Source organism: Balaenoptera physalus, assembly GCF_965194825.1.
Source record: "Balaenoptera physalus genome assembly, chromosome: 4".
In the NCBI taxonomy this organism is placed as follows: Eukaryota; Metazoa; Chordata; class Mammalia; order Artiodactyla; family Balaenopteridae; genus Balaenoptera; species Balaenoptera physalus.
The window spans coordinates 93,400,576-93,420,947 of NC_138891.1; the positions used below are offsets into that span (position 1 = coordinate 93,400,576).

Genomic DNA, 20,372 nt, shown 5'->3' on the forward strand with positions numbered 1-20,372 from the left:
ATGTATATTCTCATATATAATATAAAGGACACATTATAATATAAATTTTTAAAATTGAATTAAAAATGCAAGTAGAATTTCAGTCCTTTCTTCTCATCCTAAATAGGGTCATCTTGTATACCCCCGGGGTCTATGACTGCCCTGCCCACCCTCCCCCTATTCCACTTCCCACTTTAGAAACTGATAAATTAGGAGAGAAATAGGAGAGAGATAGGTAGGAGGCTGTTGTAGAAAACTAGGTGAAGATAATAATAAACTAAATAAACAAATAAATAAATAGAAGTGCATGAATTTGAGAATTATATGAAGATAAAATTAACTGTACTTGATTATTAAGATATATGAGGTACAAAAAAATGAGCCAAATGTGATGCCTCAATCTGCGATTTGAACAACTGGGTACCATTTACTGAGACAGGAAAAGTAGGAAGAAGAGATTTGGCAGTCAGATGAATTCAGGTTGGCATATGTTCAGTTTTGTGAGTCCAGACAAATCCATGTGGTGATATTTATTAGTAGATTAGATATACAACCTTGAGGAAAAGAATATAGAATTAAAGACAGAGATTTTAGGATTGACAGTACATTTATGAGTTTGCAGATTGACAGCCTGTAGAATGTTTTCCTTGGCCTCAGACAGTATCTACATTAAAAAATTAGTTGGTAACTTTTAAAATTGTTGATTTTTACACAAAAATACTGTATTGAATTTCACTGAGAAATTGGAAGTGATGGCAACACTAGATGGGAACTCTGACGTGGCGACAGTTGGCTAGACCTGGGTGCCAGCTGCCCAGTTTAGATGTGTCCCCTCCAATTGATTGCAGTCCTTACCTGGACCTCTTTACTCATATACATTATCTGCCTGGTCTCCAGATGTCTGAGTTTGTAATCTCTAAAAGTTGTGTGAAGCCATTGGACTGATTGATGTAGACCATGGAGAATGTGCAGGGAGAGCAAAGAGGACAGATCCTTAAAGAATTCTGATGAATGATGTATGCACAGAGGAAATTTAAGGAATGGAGGCATCACCAGGGAAGTAGGCATAAAACCTGGGGAGTGTGGTATTATAATTGCTAAAGGAAGATAGGATTTAAAGAAAGAGGGAGATGAATCAGAATATAGTATTGAAAGATCAATTAGATGAAGACTTAAAAGATTTCAGAAGATGTGGTACAACAGGCTTTCATAACTTAATTTTCTCTTTAACATTCTGAAAGTCTCCTTTATAACCAGTCTTAATAGGCTCCACATGTTGCACTGAATAGATGTGTTGAGTTTTTGGTGTACACTGAATAGGTGCGTTGGATTTTGCTGTACACTAAGTAGGTAGATTAAGGTGTCTGGCCTTCCACCAAGACTTGTGGTGCATTATCACCAGCCATCTAGGTGGTAGTCTGAGAATATCTTTTCTTATTTTGAAGTTTCTAAGCTCCCTAATGATAAGATAAAATTCTAACCTTGTCCTCTTTAGTTTAACCTGTTTGTATCCAGATTTTGGCTACTTATTTTACTTCCCCATCTTGAGAAGTAATTGGTTTTTGTTTTGTTTTGTTTTAGCTGCTCTACCAAATGAGGAAAATACTTTCATGCCACTTGCTGAGACCATTAATGTTTTTTAAATAATTTGGAATATTAAGCCAATCACTAAAACTTCCAGAAATTGTGTTTCTAAAATATCATTTAAAAAGTTCTCCTGTGCAGAGCCCTGTTTTTTTTAAAAAGCAGACTTCACATTTCTCCATCTCTTAGTTCTAGCCAGCTCATCAGTTTGATTTAATTAATTAAAACAGTTTTTAAGCCACTTATATTCCCATTCTCAGAAGTTCTTATATTGTATTCAGAGAAATAATTATTTTCTTATTAAATATTTAATAATGTGCCCCTGGAATCAAAAAGGTCCTGGTTCTTAGTCCCTTAGCACGTTTGTTCCTTTCTCTGTGGGATGTTTCTACCTTGGTAGGTGAAGAGAGGCAGTTCCTCCTTCTGAAGCAAAGACGATGCTTGTTTACAACCCTGTAATGTAAAGATAGTATTTCTCTGCATATCCAGGGACAGGCATACTTACTAACCATTACAAAATATTTGAGTTCCCTAAGCCCTGAGTTCCTCTCCAGTTACAAAAATCACTGTGTGTGTAGGTGTCACCTGACTCTCTTTGCATCATCCTGTGGGAATTAGAGCTCAGGGAACAAGTTCAAGAAAATGGTGATACTCTGACCACTGCTTCCTGTGAGTAACGAAGTCCTTTGGCTTTGACGCCCTGACCCACAAATACTCTATCTTCTGCCAGCATCCATGCAACTGGGATAGGCTAACTTGTTAGCTTAAAAATAGGGTAGAATCTCAGATTCTTCACAGTTCTTTAGAAACATGTTCTGCTGGTGGAGAAATTGTTTGTGACTTAAAAGCAAAGTGAATAAAGCTTCATAAAATTAATATTTAGGATTTATTTTTCATTAATAGACTGCTAATGCTTCATCTTCCTGTTTTCCTTATTCTGAATGTTGATTATCAGTAGGAAGTGACAATAATTGTTTTTCTTTGTAGCTTTGTTTTTGCCTTGTTTATCTGCAGTCATCAGTAGTTTCTCTTAATAAAAAGGAATTTTGGGGGATCTGCTTATGCACAATAGTATGTATATAGTTTCTCCTGTGAGGCTTTAGTTATTGGAAATTCTATATTTTTTTGCCTTAATTTAACTTAACATACCTAGCAGACTTCACCCATTGCTTGTTAATGTAATTGACCTATGTAGAGAGATTTCTGGGGAATTTTCTTTTATTACAGACTTTTTAATTTGTTTGTAGGACAGGCTGGGCTCTTAATGCTAAAAGGAAGATCTGTGGCAGAACTTTCTAATTTTAGGGTATATAACTTACTAATTTTGTTTAATCTGACCTCAGCAGATCAGAGGCGTCTTGCTATGGTATCTTGTGTGTATTATGAACCTACCAAGCATCACTGAACCTGCAGAGCAAATCTCCTGAAGAACAGTTGTCATTAGAAAGAAAAGAGCAAATATCCATTAATTACTAAAGTAATTACAAAGTATAAAGTAATTTCCTGGTTAGAGTAAGTTTACTGTTTATGATGTTCAAAAGTTAGGTTGTGAGACCAGAAGTTAGAAAGCATCAGATCTATCACATGAGAAGTTAGAAAGCATCAAATCTATCACGAGTGAGTTTACTGAAAAAAAGCAAGGATGATACTAAAGAATCTATTTCCTTGTTTCTGAATCTTGTAAAAAATGTTTGATTCTAAATTTAAGTTTCAGAATGTGAAAATGAGAATACTTGTCCCTTATACAGGGAAATAATGCTTGTCTACTCTATAGACAAAATGTTATAAACTTTTTTGACAAAGAAAAAAAAATCTATCACAAATATCCAGCATCTTGCTGTATGAGAGTAAGGAATTTTCACTTATGAGGAAGAATGGTTAGATCTAATCATGAATATCCTTGGTAACTGTGGTTACCATCCTATCTATGATGAGTTGTAAGGCAGCTATTTGACCAGAGTGGTTTTGATTCGTTCTTTCTGTGGGTTGCTGGAAAACAATTGTTTTTCTCTTATGGAAGAGCAACAGCTGTAATAGCTTGTTAAGCTTGTTAATAGCTTGTTAATAGCTTGTTTCATATCCATTAACAAATAGTCATTACCAAAAAAAGATTGGATTTAAGGAATAACTATATACAAACTGTATACAGACTTAGGAATCACAATACTAATATTTGCATCCATAATAAAAATCAAAACATATCAAATAGCTTATGAATGTTTTATTATCTTATGAACAAAAGCAACTTAAAGGTACTGCCACTGAACATATCTCTGTTGATCAAGGTGAATTTTCTGAACAAAATTCAGATGAAATTGAAAATAGGAATGAGTTAATATAGATAGAACAGATTTTCATTTTGTTTAAAGTCAAGATGACATTTTATATCCCTGAACTAGAACAGATTTTAAACAACCACCACCAGTACCACAGCAACAGAACCGAAAACCAACCAACAAACACATTAATTTCCTTGTTTATACGACGGCGGATGCTTTGTCCATTCCCACATTTCTTGCTCTCTTTTAATCTTAGAATTGTACAAATTTTTTAAGTTTAGTATATAATTAAAGCTTAATATGCATACAGAAGAGTACACAAATCATAAATGTAAGACGAGGAATTTTCATAAAGTGAACACATCAGTGTAAATGCCACCCAAATAAGGTAATAGTATTTTATGTACAGTTCAGAATCCCCCTTCCTCCCAACCCCTCAGCAAGTCCCATGCAATCACTGCCTGCCCACAGTATCCTAACTTCTAGTATCATGAAATCATACATAATTGAAATCATACAATTGCACTCTGAAAAAAATCTGGCGTTTTTCACTATTATGTTTATGAAATTCATCCGTGTTCTTGCATATAACAATAGTTTGTTCATTCTCCTTGCCCCATTATATGGCTATACCACAGTTTACATATTCATTCCATTGGTGATGGACATTGGATTCTTCCTCCTTTGGATTTTTATCTGTGGTGCTGCTATGAACACCTTCTGTACATTTTAAAAAACATATGTATACATTTCTGTTGTATGTATATCTAGGAGTGGTATTGCTGGCTCCTAGTTTATGCATAGTTTTAGCTTTAGTAGCTTTTAGTAAACCACCAAAGAGTTTTCCAAAATGGTTTGCCAATTTAATCACCTATGAGGAGTGCCTGAAGGTTCCTGTTTTCCATATCCTTCCCAACATTTTATGTATCATTTGTCATTTTAAAACTTTTGGTTTTTTTTTTTTTTTTAATTTATTTATTTATTTTTGGCTGTGTTGGGTCTTCGTCTCTGTGCAAGGGCTTTCTCTAGTTGCGGCACGCGGGGGCCACTCCTCATCGCGGTGTGCGGGCCTCTCACTATCGTGGCCTCTCTTGTTGCGGAGCACAGGCTCCAGACGCGCAGGCTCAGTAGTCGTGGCTCACCGGCCCAGCTGCTCCGCGGCATGTGGGATCTTCCCGGACCAGGGCTCTAACCTGTGTCCCCTGCATTGGCAGGCAGATTCTCAACCACTGTGCCACCAGGGAACCCCATTTTAAAACTTTTTAATAAGCCACTCTGGTGGGGATGAGTGGAATCTCATTTTGTTCTTAAGTTACATTTCCATGATGACAAATGAAGTTGAGTGTATATTTGTGTGTTTATTGAATATTTTGATTTTTTGTGTGAGTGTGAAAATTATTTGCCCAGTTTTTGAGTAGTAATTATTAATATTTAGAAGTTTTTATATATTACAGATGTGAATCTTTTGTTGATTATATTTATGTGAATGGTTTCTCCCAATATGTGGCTTTCTTTTTCTCTTTGTTAATAACATTGTTTCATGAACACAGGTTTTTAATTTATTTTTTCCTTTATCCTTTGAACATTTGGGGTCCTGTTTTAATTATTTGCCTGTAATGCAGGTATTCTCTTCTGTTTCTTCCAAAAAACTTTATTGCTTTATCTTTCATATTTAGGTCTAAGGTTCATCTAAAATTGATTTTCATATGGTATTAGTTCAGGGTCAAGATTCATTTTCTCCCATATGTATTATATTCATTTGACCCAGCAGCATTTATTGCAAACATCATCCATTCCCTACTGCTGTTTATATATAGTTGTTACATAACCAGTATCCAGATATGATTGCATTTGTTTCCAAAATTTGTTTTAGTCTATTGTCTGTCTCTCCTTGTGCCAATACTACGCTGTCTTAACTGATATGAAGAGTATAACTTTGTCAGTGTTTTTCTTATTGAAGTTCGGCTTGATTATTCTTGGCTCTTGGCATTTCCCTATGAAGGTTAGAATCAACCTATCAATTCCTACTATGAAAATGTCTCCTGGAATATTTGATTGGGGTTGTAATAAATCTGAGAATCAATTTGGAGAGAATTGACACCTTTACCATATTGAGTCTGCCAGTCCGTTAAAGCGTTACATCCCTTTATGTCTTTTACATCTCTGATCAAGTATGTCTATGTGTTTATGTTGTGTTTTTGCTTGTGTTTTGTTAGCTTTATTCCCATTTATTTGATATTTTCAGATGCTATTGTAAATTTTTTAAGTTTTATTTTCTAATTATGTATTGCTTATATATAGAAATACAACTGATTTTTGCATATTTTATATTTAGCAGCCATGTTGAATTCTCTTTTCTTCTCATAGTTTAATCTGTAAATCTTTTTGTATTTCCTAGATAGAAAACCTTCTCATAGGCAAATACTATTCTAATTTTTGTTTTTAATTGGTTATTTCTGTGATTGCAAAATATACTTTAAACAGTTTTAGTATGTCTTTTACTCCTTTAAGCCACTAGAGCATATTAGAAATATTCTGAAAGAAATTGCTTGTAATCCTACCATGATCTAGATATCATCAATTAAAATTTGTGTTGATCTCTCCAGACATTCCAGATAGTTTTCAGCATTGGATCATAAAGGACATACAATTTTTTTTTTTTTTTTTGGCCACACTACGTGGCTTGTGAGATATAGTTCCCCAACCAGGGATTGAACCAGGATCCCCGGGGCCCTTGGCAGTGAAAGCACGGAGTCCTAACCACTGGACAGCCAGGGAATTCCCAAGGACATACATTTTAAAAATGCTGTTTCCATTTAATGCCATGGACACTTTTCCATGACAATAAATATTTTTTCCGTATACAATTGTTAATTGCTGTAAAATATTCTAATCTATAGATATATGTCATATTATTACTATCGAACATATTTGTTTTAATTTTTTGCTATTATGAACAACACTGTTGAAGAGACATGGATGAGTCTTTGCATTGCTGTGTATTTTTTTTTTTTTTTGACATAATTTCCTTGTTGAAATCCCTAGAAGTAGGCTCTTTCTGGGTTAAAATGTATAGGTTTTTGAAACTTGCTGCCAAATTGCCTTCTAGAAATGTTGTGTAAATTTTCATTCACGCCAGAAGTACACAAAAGTTCCTGTTTCCAAACACCCTAGCCTTTGTTGAGATTCACACCTTTATTATATGGATTTTTTTTACATATGAGTTAAAAATAAAACCTATATAGCCTTTTATGAGAACTTGTGGTTTCATGGAAATGTTTTGCCCTTTTTTTGAGGATCAGTTGCCTTACATTTTTGTCTCAATTCCTTATTCATTTGTGTTAAAACTGCAGGGTTTTAAAATTTAGCAAGTTATTATCTCTCCTGACATTGTGTGAATACACTATCACTTTTTCTTTTAAGTCATCAAACCACTTCTGTTTAGTAGGAGAGTGGTAGTACACTCAAATTTCTAGGTTCCTCCTCTGTGAAACACTCCCTTGCCTTGCCTAGACACAGTTTAATAGTTGCATACTCTTCTGTCTTAGGCAAAGATGAATAAGATACTGTCCCTGTTTGTGAGGATCTCCATCCCCTTGGGTTCCCATAGCACATGAATCTTTTTCTGTGATAACCTGAGCACATGACACAACATAAGTTATTTGCAAATCTTTCCACTTATTAGACTGTGGCTTTATTTAGATTTTTGTTCTGAACCTAGTACAATGCCTGGCACATTATAAGGTCTTTCTTGGGTGAATCACTTAACCTCATTAAGCCTCAGTTTCCCCATCTCTATCTTGAGGATAAATATATTATCTGCCTCACACTGTTATTTTGACAAACTCAGTACTTAATCTGGTGATTGGCAGATAGTAAGTCATCAATAAATGGCAGCTCTCATTTTTTTTTCCTATTGGAAGTCTAAAGATCCTGAACTCACATTATTATTATAGGTGCCAGGCTACCCATTGGTCTTTTATTCAGTTCTTTGTGGATTGATGGCTACTTGAGCTTTTCATTGGATTTTAAAGTTAATTCAACGTGTAATTAAAGTGATTTATAATTGTAAGTGGCAAAAGGACAAATTAAAATACTTCTGGATTGGTGGGAGCTTGAAGCTTAGTTGGACCTTTTATGTTCTATTCTTTTTCTTTCTCTGTCTCTTTCCTTTTCCTAGATCTCTGCCAGCACACTGAAGTTCCTACATATTTGTAAAACAATTTGCCATTAACGTTTTCTCTCACTAGGTTCATCTCTAGGGGAAGAGGTTATAGAAACCACCACTCTGTGGTATTGCTACAGTTAGCTGAAGGTGTGAACAGTCATCCTCTGCCTTCCCTCCTCCACCCACAAACCTCAGGAAAGTATGTGGTAGCAACTTGAAATCCTCTTTAAAAAGTTAGATCCTTAGTGCAACAGTTTTAGAACTTTTTTTTTTTTTTTTCCAGAAATCACTGTACTCTATTTCTCTTCTTCACTCATGAACCTGCCCGCCCCACCATTGCTCCCACCTTCTTCCATGGTGGGTATTTGCCTCAGCTGATCAAGGGAAGGGTATCTGTTGTACAAAGTTTTATATATAGTAAGTTAACCAAATAATGCCCTTTCTTTTTAATCCCTGTTACTACCCTTAATTAAGGTTCCGGTGAATGCCTGTTTGGACTTTAGGTTTATCACAAGGGAACTGGGGGAAAGTCTCATTTGCACAAGGAATATGCAAATGTAGCTTGCCCCTTTGTAAACTGTCGTTCCAAAGTGGTAAATTAGACTACAACTTTAGAAGTTTGTTCATTTTTTAATAATTTGCTCAGGGAAATCACTGGTTATTCAGAAGACTTATGATCTGCATGCACCTTAAATATTAGGATGAGGATAATTTTTATGGTAATGGATATCGAAAGGTGTCTGTTTGGCCAGTCTGTTTACTTTTTATAATACATACACAAGACAAAATTCTCTGAACATTTCTATACAAAAGAGAAAACACATACCCTTCTTAAATCAGTAGTTCTTTGTTTACTGGGTTTTTGTTTTTTTACTTTGAGTATTATGGTTCATGTTTCTTTTGTGTATTGAATATTTGAAATTTTAATTTGGAAAAGGAAACTGCTTCTTAGGCACTACTTCCAAGGTAGCTATAATGAAGCTGGACATAACTGCATATCTACACTTTGCCATAAATCAATAGCCTTCTAATGTTATCAAAAGTTTTCATTGTTATTTTAAAACAGCAGCATCTTGTTAACCTTAATCAGAGCCTGATGTGTGTTTCTTCTAAATGGCTTCTGATGTGGTGTCTCTCTTCGGTTCTCTGTGGTTTCCTGTTTTTTTCATACATAGAGGAAAGCCTTTTGATGTATTCAGCCTCATAATCATTTTCTTTTAATAGCATATCAAACACAAACTTTCTTATATATACAGCATAGCATTGTAAGCCTGTTTCACCATTCATTTATTCATCTTGCCACAGATCACTCTTTCTCTGGAATTCCTCCAGCACTTCCTTAGATACCCTTTCTGTATTCCTTAGCATTACAGGTCCCATTTCTACCCTGAAAGAGTGTGTTCTTCAAGGGCAGAGACAGTATCTCGTATTTCCATACTTGTATTTCTCCACAGTGTCCTGCCTTAGCAATTAATAGATCACATAGACTGGTGACGCTCAGTGAGTGGCCCCCAGCCCAGCAACATCAGCATCACCTGGGAACTCGTTAGGACTGTAAGTTCCAAGGCCCCACCCCAGCCATACTGAATCAGAATATCTTGGGTTGAGGATCAGAAATGTCTGTGCTAACGAGCCCTTCAGTGATTCTGATGCATGATGCTCAAGTTTGACAGCCACTGCAGCAGATAATTATTGAATGCATAGGAAAGTTTTACATTTATGGTGATGCTTCACTGGGAGGATTAGTATCAGATGGGTCCAATTTTGTCCATTCAGCCAGAGTCTTATTTCTCAAGAGATATAAGTAAAGAAAAACCTAAGATTTAAATATTTGCAATCTTAGAAGAGGGTGTATATAGCTTTTATGCTGTCCTATTATGAAAACTGCAGCTTAAAATTTTTAAAATATGAATGATTGCTTTCTTCCACCTGTTCAGGAATAGGCATTTAACATTCCAAAAGGAGGAAAAGTAAGGAACGAATAATGGATGTGACTCATTTTCATGGTGGGGAAGAGGTGGGTGAATGTTGGAAACTGGTCAGGTAGAGGGTGGGTTGGGAGACTTTCCCCTGGGTACCATTCTATGCTCTTCTAAATTTTTGAACCGTGTAAGTGTATTATATAGTAAAATGCTGATATGGGGTGTTTAATAAGATTAAATTAATGAATAAGTTGAATAAATAAGTTTCCATATGATAGCCAGTGGGGTTGGTTAAAAGTTATTAAAATTTCCCTTTGCATTAATATGAAAGGTTAGATAAAGTGGCTTTCCATCTCTGTAGAACATTATCGGGGTGGTGGCAGAAATGTCTTAATGACTTTCCACCTGAACTTTCTTATGCAATGAACAAAGAATTCTTACTGTTATATGAATCCATCATCTTGTTATTATTTTAAGAAAATAAATGGAGGGGAAGAATTTAACTTGATTCAAAGTTACATAACCTTGCATACACAAATGAAGAGGTCAGACCTACAGGACATTGATCTACTACCTTCTTCTGAAGTACTTTTAGAAATATCTTGATAGGCAAGGAGAGAAAAATTGATTTACATTTTTGTCACATTCTTAGCAAATGGAAAATAATCCGGTTAGCAAAACCCATTACATATGTTCTGAATTATGAACAGTATTCTCAACTGTTTGTCTTTTAGTACAAATGCAATTATATTAATGGTATGATTGAATTGTGCTTTTCCAATGGAAGGTATGTCTTAAATGACAGTTGATTCAATTTTTTTTTTTTTTTTCTTCTCTTGCACAGAACTATCGTACCATGGAAAGTATTCAGACAGTGCCTTCATGAGGTCCATCAAATTAGCTCTGGCCTGGAAGCAATGGCTCTAAAATCAACAATTGATTTAACTTGTAATGATTACATTTCAGTTTTTGAATTTGATATTTTTACCAGGCTATTTCAGGTAAGCTTTGTATTTGCTTAATCCTGCCCTCTCTTCCACTTCCCTCCCTTCTGCGTGTGTGTATGTGTCTCTCTTTTTCACACACACATGCATACATACGGGAAATGGTCTCATTTTTGGTAGTCTACAATTTTAAAGCAAGTTTTTTTGGTCATTGCTGTAAGTTTAGAGTTTAAGTTTGGAGGATCTGGTGTTCTGAGCCTGGAGGTTGCTTATTAGCTTTTGAGAAGAATGATGTAAAGGAGCTTTACTTTAAAGTCCCTATTTAGTTTCTCACTTTACTTTGTTGCTCATTTTAGCCCAGTAACTGATAGAATGCAGGTTTTATAGGTGGACATTTGCTGAGGTTGTATCCCAACTTCTTCTCCCCTTTGCCTCCCACATTCATTAGGTGAGAAGGGAAAATAGTAAACCTGGAAATAAATAGCAAATTCATCCTTTTCTGTATAGGAGATTACTGTGATGTGTACTGTTTTTATAGCTTGCTTTGCTCTTTCATCCGTATATCACAAACATTTTTCCATGTCAGTAAGTATTTTCATCAATATAATTTTCAATTTTCAGTTGCTACAGAATATTCCATCAAAATAGTCTGTCATTAATTTAGCAAATCTCTCATTTGGGAAATTTAGATTTGTTTTCCTGGTTTTTTTTCCCCTAATATAATTGACTTTGAGATTAACCTTCCTGTTTATTGTTTTTGGTTTTTAATCATTCTTTTATAATTGTCTTCACATAGCTATTCAGAAGCAGGTGTCACATAATAAAAGCTGGGTGCCATTATTTTGTATTTTTGTATGTGTTGATAGAATTACCCTAAACATGAAGACTTGAAATATGCTTTGAATTTGCCTCTGCCACTAAATTGCATATCATCTATGAGATTCATTTCAAGTAGTCACAAAGTGAGAAGCCCACCTAAAATCTTTATGATTCTAATAATATAAATTATATAGCAAGTGATGTTAATTGATCAAAAACCAGGCTTGCTTATATTCTGACACAATTTTTTTTATTATTTTAGTCTGCAGTAAAATTTATTCTGTTTGAAACCTGCTTTCAACAAATGTTAGAGTATAATATTGGTTTTCATGTTTCTCATGTTGTAAGAATTTTGCTTCTCTGATTTATGATGCTGCTTGGTACTCGCCTGCAAGGATCGGGTAACTGAATTATGTAAGAAAACAAGATTGCATGGGATTAACTTTTAATTTATGAAAGAATCCATTAACAGAGGGCAAATTAACTCTTGTCAACAATACTTATAGAATACATTTTACTTTATTACAACTTTATAATCATAATTCTACCTAGACGTATAGAATAGGAAATTAGATAAATGACTACAGGAAGTATGCTTTTGGATATTTTCAGTTTACAGTAGTTTCATTATTATTCCCTTGGTATATGTACGTTGTCAGTTAATGTTTTTCCAATGAGTTTAAGACACATTTTAGGAAAAGGTTGTGTTATCTGATACTGATTATTTTATAATGGAACCTCTCCTTTCTTTAAAAGTTTCTGATAATTTTACAAATACTTCATTTTATTTAACATGATACCAAGACATTCTAATAGTAGATGCTTTGCTTCTTCCCCTTGGGAAGGAAGAGAACAAAAGTTGTTTTCATACATTAAGCCCAGCTGTTTATTCTAGGAAGAGTGTATTTTCTGTGGGGAGCCTGGATGACTTTTTAGTGAGGATGTGAAATACTAGAATGCCTCAGAGTTATATATCAAAGGTATGAAGGCAGCTTAATGTTGGTTAAGCACTTACCCAAACAGCTACTTAATATGTGTACATATTTTCTTATAAGCTGTTTCACTTTAAAACAGCCCAAGTAATCTCAACACTCTAAGGCACATATATCTTATTTACGCTCATGGGGATGGGAGAGGAAAAGAATTTTTTAAGTAGAGCTACTATGAAAAGTATTAGATAACAAAACCAAAACCTTACTAGTGAACCAAAGAACGCCTAGTGTCTTTTAAAACTCATAATTACAGCAGTAGCTAAAGAACTCTTGTTAGCCCCTGTGTGTTTCTGAGATTCTTCACCTCTCCTGATTTCATTATGCTTAGACTGTAATCATATATGTGCTTTAAAATACAATAAAATTGGTTGTGTGCACAGAAAGTACATGTATTAACTTTTACTGATCTTTTATTTTCACGTAACTTTAAAAATTGAATAATATTTTCTTGTTATAGTTGTGTATTCTATATGAAAGATGTAAGTTTTGTGGCTACTGTAACTGCATGAACATATATTCTGCTGCAGCTGTGATATTGGTGGTTAATTGGCAGTGACTCCTTCTAGCTTTAAATTGTTGGGAATAGGGTATTTAACGGAGTGGCATCTGAAAGGGGGCAAGGTACACCGTCAGGATTGAGGTTTGACATAGAAAACTAGCATAAGGGTTTGCAGACGGTGTCGGTGGAGGTGAGGAGATGAAGTTGAGACTTGCCTAGGAAATGAAAGAAGCAAGAAGCTGGTGGATTCTGGTTTCCCCTTTTTCCTGTCTTCCCTCATCCTCATATTTTGCCAGAACTTGAGCAAGTGCTGGGAGTCATTGGAAAGATCTTGCAATGGCTACCTTCCTCTGTCTGCCTTTAACCTTATTGTTCTCCCCTCCAGGTAGTTCAGAGATGCTGGGATTGGCAAGTGCTCAAGTCCTGGAATGGAAAGACAGGGCTTTTGCTTTCCTCTCCCTCTCCCTGGGGCCGCTGCTCCCTTCTCCTTCCATTTCCCCACTGTAAGAGAAGACTGGGTTGTTGAGAAATGGGGCAGTGAATGGGATGAGTAGGTGCAGGATAAGGAATGAGTGGTTTGAGGTAATATACTATTGACTGTGGAATATATACCATTGTGGAACAGGGAGAAAAAGAAGAATAAGAAACTCATCTATTGTAGTGAGGATTAAGAGAGTGTCTGGGCAGACCAGCTGAGGCCCTACTTCCAATGTAGGTTGTAAGTCTGTAAATGGTGAACACAGTGGTCTTTGGGAGAATGGAGGGACGAGTCTTCTTAATTCACTTTATTAATTTCTGTAGTCATTTAAGAATCTGCAAATAACTTCGTGTTGGTGTGTGAGAAAAGATTTCCTATAATCTAAAAACAAATTGTGAAAATAATCATTCTCCCATCACTTTGTTTTGCCTCCTTTAAGCCATTAGTTGGCAAAATACTTTAAACACACACACACACACACACACACACACACAAAATACAAAAACTACCACGTGTTTCTGACTGTGGGTTGCATGCTCGAGAAAAATAGTACACAGACTCTTTCTATTACATAAATATTGTTGCAGTTAGAATCTGGCCCTCTGGATTATTACTAAGAAATGGTTGCTAAATACTGCAGCATTTGGCTCAAAACTCCAGTTTCATTTTTTTTTTCACTTGTATTTGATCTGTGCATTGGCTCTCTATAAAGTTCAGCATTTTGTAAAACAACTCTTTCATTAATTTGTGTGGATTTTAATGGAAGTGACCCAAATATTTTGTGTTTTTTTCATCCTTGTCCTTTGTCGATGAGGAAGTAGAACAGAACAAAACAAAACAAAACTCAGTGACTATAATAGTAATTTTTCAGTTTTTCTAAACATATGCTAATACTCTTCCAAGTATTGTTTATGTAATTTTTAGTCATCCCTTAAGAAGAAAATTAAAAACATGTTGTTTTTTTTTTTTTTCAAGTACATAGACAGAACCTCTCATAATAAGTGTTCTCCAGAGCTCATTTTTCCCCAATTAGGTATTTTAGTGTGATGGGGAAATACCCTAAAGATTTTTCTTGTTATTTTGGAAAAGGTTAAACTCTTCATTACTAAATCATTCTTTCCCTTGTTATCCTCATCTCAAGGGATACAATCCTTAAAGAACTGCGCCTTGTAAATTTGAAACTTGCTTAACAATCACAAGGAACAAGTCTCAAAAGAAACAAAAGCAGGAGCCCTCCACCAATAATCATGTCTAGGATAACTGTTTCAACAACTATCACTTGGCAACACAAAATACCTTTTTTTTTTCTTTTATGTAGAAGATTTGAGTTAATAATGTGGCACATCAGAGTATGCTGCCAATTCCTTTGGATAAATGTAGCTTCAGCCTTAAAGATATGGCAGAGATGATTTATTCACACCCTCAAGCAAAGTTGTCTATTACTGGCTGCCTTTTTTCTCTTGCCATGGTAACTGGAGGGACAACTAATCCTATTCAAGAGAGAACAATACAAACCCTGTATGTGTGCGTGCATGTGTGTTTGTGTTTATTTCTGTGAAAGATTTTTACAGAGCTCACCTCTAAACCATAAACTTTTCTGAGTTTATGATTGTACACGGATAAACCAAATGTGAGTACAGTAAGTCTGTTACCGTGGGAGTCGAGGCCTTGCAGACAAGTCACTCAGTAGAGGACCTCTTCAGCTATTCCCCCAGCTGGATCACTATGCTCTGACACTGTGCATTAGTGCTTGGTCTCCCTTTGGGAAGCAAGACAGGTGTGTTCCTTGTTCTCACGTAGCTTATGGCCAATGTGTAGACTTTGCCAAATCACTTACATTCCATGGTAGATTTTTTTGTTCTACAAAGTGAGATGTCTAAATGCAGAGTAGTGAACAAAACAGACACACAGGGAGATGAGGCATGAGATGAGAGTTAGTGGTTTTAAATAGGCTGGTCTGAGAAGGCCACATTGAGGAAGTGACATTTGGAGAGGAAGCAGTCACATGGATATTTGGAGAAAGAATTCAGGTATAGGGATCAGCAAGTTTGAAGGCTCCGAGGTGAAGAATATAATTATGTCCAGGCCGGCAACAACAAGGCCCGCGTGTCTAGAGGAAGGGCAGAAAGTGGGAGAGTCACAGCAGATGGGGACAAAAAGGGAGCTGGGGCTCAACCCTGCGAAGGTCTTTCTAGGCCATTTATAAGGACTTTGGCTTTTACTCAAAGTTAGAGTGTTTTGAACAGAAGAGTGATGTGGTTTATGTTTCGAACTGATCACAACTGCTGTACTGGGAATAGAATTTGTAGAGAAGAGATTATGTGGTTTTCCTTTTTGCTTTCTGTATTTTATTCCTAAGAAACCTGTTTTCTGCATAATCATATTTCTCCAAAAAGAAAATATATAATTGCATGTTTGCTGTTAGGTAATAGAAGTTGGCCTAAACCCCGTGAGCTCATATTCCCTTTAAAAATATCCAGGAGAATTTTAGTATGTGTATTAAATGATGGGTTGTTGTGTAATTGATAGTTGATATTCTCTACGTAATCTTTTAATTTATATATATTTTTAGCCTTGGGGCTCTATTTTACGGAATTGGAATTTCTTAGCTGTGACACATCCGGGTTACATGGCATTTCTCACGTATGATGAAGTAAAAGCACGGCTACAGAAATACAGCACTAAACCCGGAAGGTAAGACTTTTTGGCAGTAATATTATGTGATGTACGTGAAGATGAAATGTCCTCTGTGGTTCATTCCTAAGTAAATCAGTAACACCCATGGGGATGAGGGGAGGGAAATGCTAATAGACCAAAACAGTGCTTCTTTTTTTTTTTAAAGCTCTCCTGGCTTATTTATTTATTTATTTATTTATTAATATTTTTTTTTGCTGTGTTGGGTCTTCGTTTCTATGCGAGGGCCTTCTCTAGTTGCGGCAAGCGGGGGCCACTCTTCATCGCGGTGCGCGGGCCTTTCACTATCGCGGCCTCTCTTGTTGCAGGGCACAGGCTCCGGACGCGCAGGCTCAGTAGTTGTGGCTCACGGGCTTAGTTTCTCCGCGGCACGTGGGATCTTCCCAGACCAGGGCTCGAACCCGTGTCCCCTGCATTGGCAGGCAGACTCTTAACCACTGTGCCACCAGGGAAGCCCAACAGTGCTTCTTAATTCAGTTCTTCAAATTAGTACATTTTGCTTGTTCTGAAGTTTAGTGTTCATAAAGTGAAAGAGGATATGGTAGTATGTAATTTGATGAATTTAGAGAGTAAGTCTCAGAGTTTCAAATTGGAGTAGGATATTAGCATATTAACTGTTTTCATGACACATGTTTATGTATAAAATTAGATGTGTATATTTAAATACTTGAATATTGTGCTAATGACAAAATAAATCAGTTTCATATTCATTATTTTAGGGTATTTTTTCAAGACATTCAATTTGGTTCTATGATAATCACATAATTACATATAAATACATATTAATGCATGTAAGTACATATAAGTGTACATATACATGCATGATAAACACATGTAAGTACATAGACATATAAGCCCATTGTTAACAATCCAAACCAGTTTCATGTCCTTGAGAACGTCTTCCATAATACCTCATGCTTGATGTTGAAATTGAGTGAAACTCAGAGCTTGGCTGTGTGATCAGCCCCTCTGGCTTTGACCGAGAGAGCACACCTTATTAATGGTAAATCTGGGCGGGAGAAAGTCTGTCTCTCTCCTGGTGCAGGCATTTTCCCCACATGCGGTCTAAAAATGCACCAGGCACATAGTAGACATTCGTGCTGTGGCAAGCCGTGTGCTGGGTGCGACGGTAATGACAGTGGAGATCTGCCCTCCTTCACTCTCATGTTTTAGTAGGAGACACCATCCCAGTGTTTGTGAGTGCACTGACTTTCATATAGGGGTCATTTCATTTTAGGAATGAATTTGGTGGTTTTTTAAATCTACCTTTTTCTTCTAATATCGTTTTATTTGATTTGTAGTGCAAATGTCATTTGTCCTTTAGCAAAGTCTTTTCGAGTACAGTCATTGATGATTCCTTTCTTCTCTGCCATAATGAAAAATTCCCACCTTTTTTATTTTTAAGAATTTATATGGTATATTAGAAGGAGGTAATGGGTACAGAAAACAGTGTGGCTCCTTTGGAGTCGTTGGTTTAGACTGAGCTGGTTCTCATTGTGACCACAAGAGCAGGCCAGATATTGTGCACATTGACAGTGGCTTAGGTGAGTCATTTTGTTTCATTCAGGGATCTCTCATAACCAGATTTTTTCCATAACTTTTACACCCTTGATTGGCATCAAAGTATCTTCTTGCTTCTGGAGTATGATTTGAAAGATGTAATATGGTTGGAATCACAGAATCATGCAGATTTAACACAGAAGTCGTTTGGGAAATTATCTTGTCCAATTCTAAATAAATAAAGTAACTGAGTCCTTTTTGTGTTCTCTTGTTCAAGATCATGGAGATAATTAATGACAGTGTTGGAAGCAAAAGCCAAGTCTCATTGCTATTGGAATAGTTCTCTTAAGATAGTACCCTCTGAAAGGATGTTTTCCTTTCCTTCCCTTCTTGCCCTGTAACAATGATTTCTTCTAAGTTTTAGGTAGTTAAAGATGAAATGATTAGACTGTGGTAAACTGTTACAGGTAAGGTGTGATAGGGTGTTTAGGAAAACTCAGTGAACAAATCAAATGATTTGGACAAATATTTGCTGGATATGTGTTTAAGTGGTCCTTTCTCTTGGAAAGTGGTTCATCTCTTTGGCTTCATGGTAAAGAAAATAGTTGGGTCTATTACAAGGACATTTGAGTTCTTCAGGATGTACTTTATTTGGGATCCAACTGACAGTCATAATAAGTCTGTGTGGAATTACTTTGTGTGATTACGATTAAGGATCCTAATAAGTGATAGGTTGGTATTTATTTTCCGGCTTTCTAGGAGAATATGTTTTTAGAGTTTCTTGAAAAGTCCTTTCCAAAGTTTCCAAAACCAATATGAAGTTCTTAATATTTAAAAATCACAACTTCTGGGACTTCCCTGGTGGCACAGTGGTTAAGAATCCGCCCACCAATGCAGGGGACACGGGTTCGATCCCTGGTCTGGGAAGATCCCACATGCCACAGAGCAGCTAAGCCCGTGCACCACAACTACTGAGCCTGCGCTCTAGAGCCCAGGAGCCACAACTACTGAGCCCGCGTGCCACAACTACTGAAGCCCGTGTGCCCAGAGCCCGTGCTCTGCAACAAGAGAAGCCACCGCAATGAGAAGCCCGCGCACCACAACAAAGAGTAGCCCCCGCTCGTCGCAACTAGAGAAAGCCCGCATGCAGCAACGAAGACCCAAAGCAGCCAGAAATAAATAAAATAAAATAAATAAATTTATTAAAAAAAAAATCACAGGGCTTCCCTGGTGGCACAGTGGTTGAGAATCTGCCTGCCAATGCAGGGGACACGGGTTCGAGCCCTGGTCTGGAAAGATCCCACATGCTGCGGAGCAACTAAGCCCGTGAGCCACAACTACTGAGCCTGCGCGTCTGGAGCCTGTGCTCCGCAACAAGAGAGGCCGTGATAGTGAGAGGCCCGCGCATCGCGATGAAGAGTGGCCCCCACTTGCCGAAACTAGAGAAAGCCCTCGCACAGAAACGAAGACCCAACACAGCCAAAAATAAAATAAAAATCAATTAATTAATTAAAAAAAAAATCACAACTTCTTCCTTTCTTTAAAAACCCAGTTTTCTTCAAAGATGAAACCACTTAAATGGAATTATTATCATTGCTTCTTTTACAGATCAATAAATGGAGAAGGAAAATGGTGTAAAAATAAGTTTGAAGATAGAAATTTTAAATGTTTCTGTATATTCTTTCACTTAAGAAAAATCTAACAGATTGTTTAGTAGTAGTTAGCTTACATTTTGAATGTGATTAAACGTAATTTTCTTATGTTTCACAGCTACATTTTCCGGTTAAGCTGCACTAGGTTGGGACAGTGGGCCATCGGCTATGTGACAGGGGATGGAAATATCTTACAGACCATACCGCACAACAAACCCTTATTTCAAGCCCTGATCGATGGCAGCAGGGAAGGATTGTAAGTATGAGACATGGGAGTTGGGGGTGCTTATTACTCACAGATGTGGAAGATAGAGACCGCTTTGCGATGGAGGGAATGGATAGTGAGGCTGATGTTCAGGCTGGTTTTTATTTCAAGACTAAGAAGTGGATGTTCCTTAGTTTCTATTGTTCATCTCTTAAAATAGTCATTTTAAGGTAACCTAATTATTTGATATATTTTTTTCTAGCATGGTCTAAACAATCTTCGGGTCTCAATATTGTCTTACAAATATGAGAAGTATACAGTTGTATACTGTACAATTGGAGAATGGACTCAGTGGAATGATTATTTGATTGTTCCCTACCTAGCTCTGCTCCTGTGCTCCCAAATTGCACTCCCAGTCAGTGTAGGGCCTCTTAATCCTGTTGTTGGGCTCATGAGCAGATTCTGACAGGCTCTGTTTTGGGGCCATTGGTGAAGTTGCAAAGGGTTCCCCTGTTTATGGGGTTGCTGCAGACAGCTCACAAAAGCAACCCCCCAAAGAGCCATCCATCAGCTCTTCTCTCTCAGAAAAATACAACTGATTATTAAATGGGCCTGGGACTTCATGTCCATGGGGAGCACCGTGCTGGTATGTCTCTG

At 36.6% G+C, this 20,372-nt stretch overlaps 1 protein-coding gene across 6 annotated transcripts in view; it reads left to right on the forward strand.

The window, feature by feature from the left end:
- CBLB (Cbl proto-oncogene B) overlaps positions 1-20,372 on the forward strand; it is a 216,844-nt gene that overhangs the window by 100,057 nt on the left and 96,415 nt on the right. For all 6 annotated transcript variants that reach the window (XM_082460351.1, XM_082460355.1, XM_082460352.1 and 3 more), the window contains exons 5-7: positions 10,777-10,933; positions 16,237-16,358; positions 19,629-19,766. In XM_082460351.1, coding sequence (XP_082316477.1) covers positions 10,777-10,933; positions 16,237-16,358; positions 19,629-19,766 — 417 coding nt within the window. The remainder of the gene's footprint in view (positions 1-10,776; positions 10,934-16,236; positions 16,359-19,628; positions 19,767-20,372) is intronic.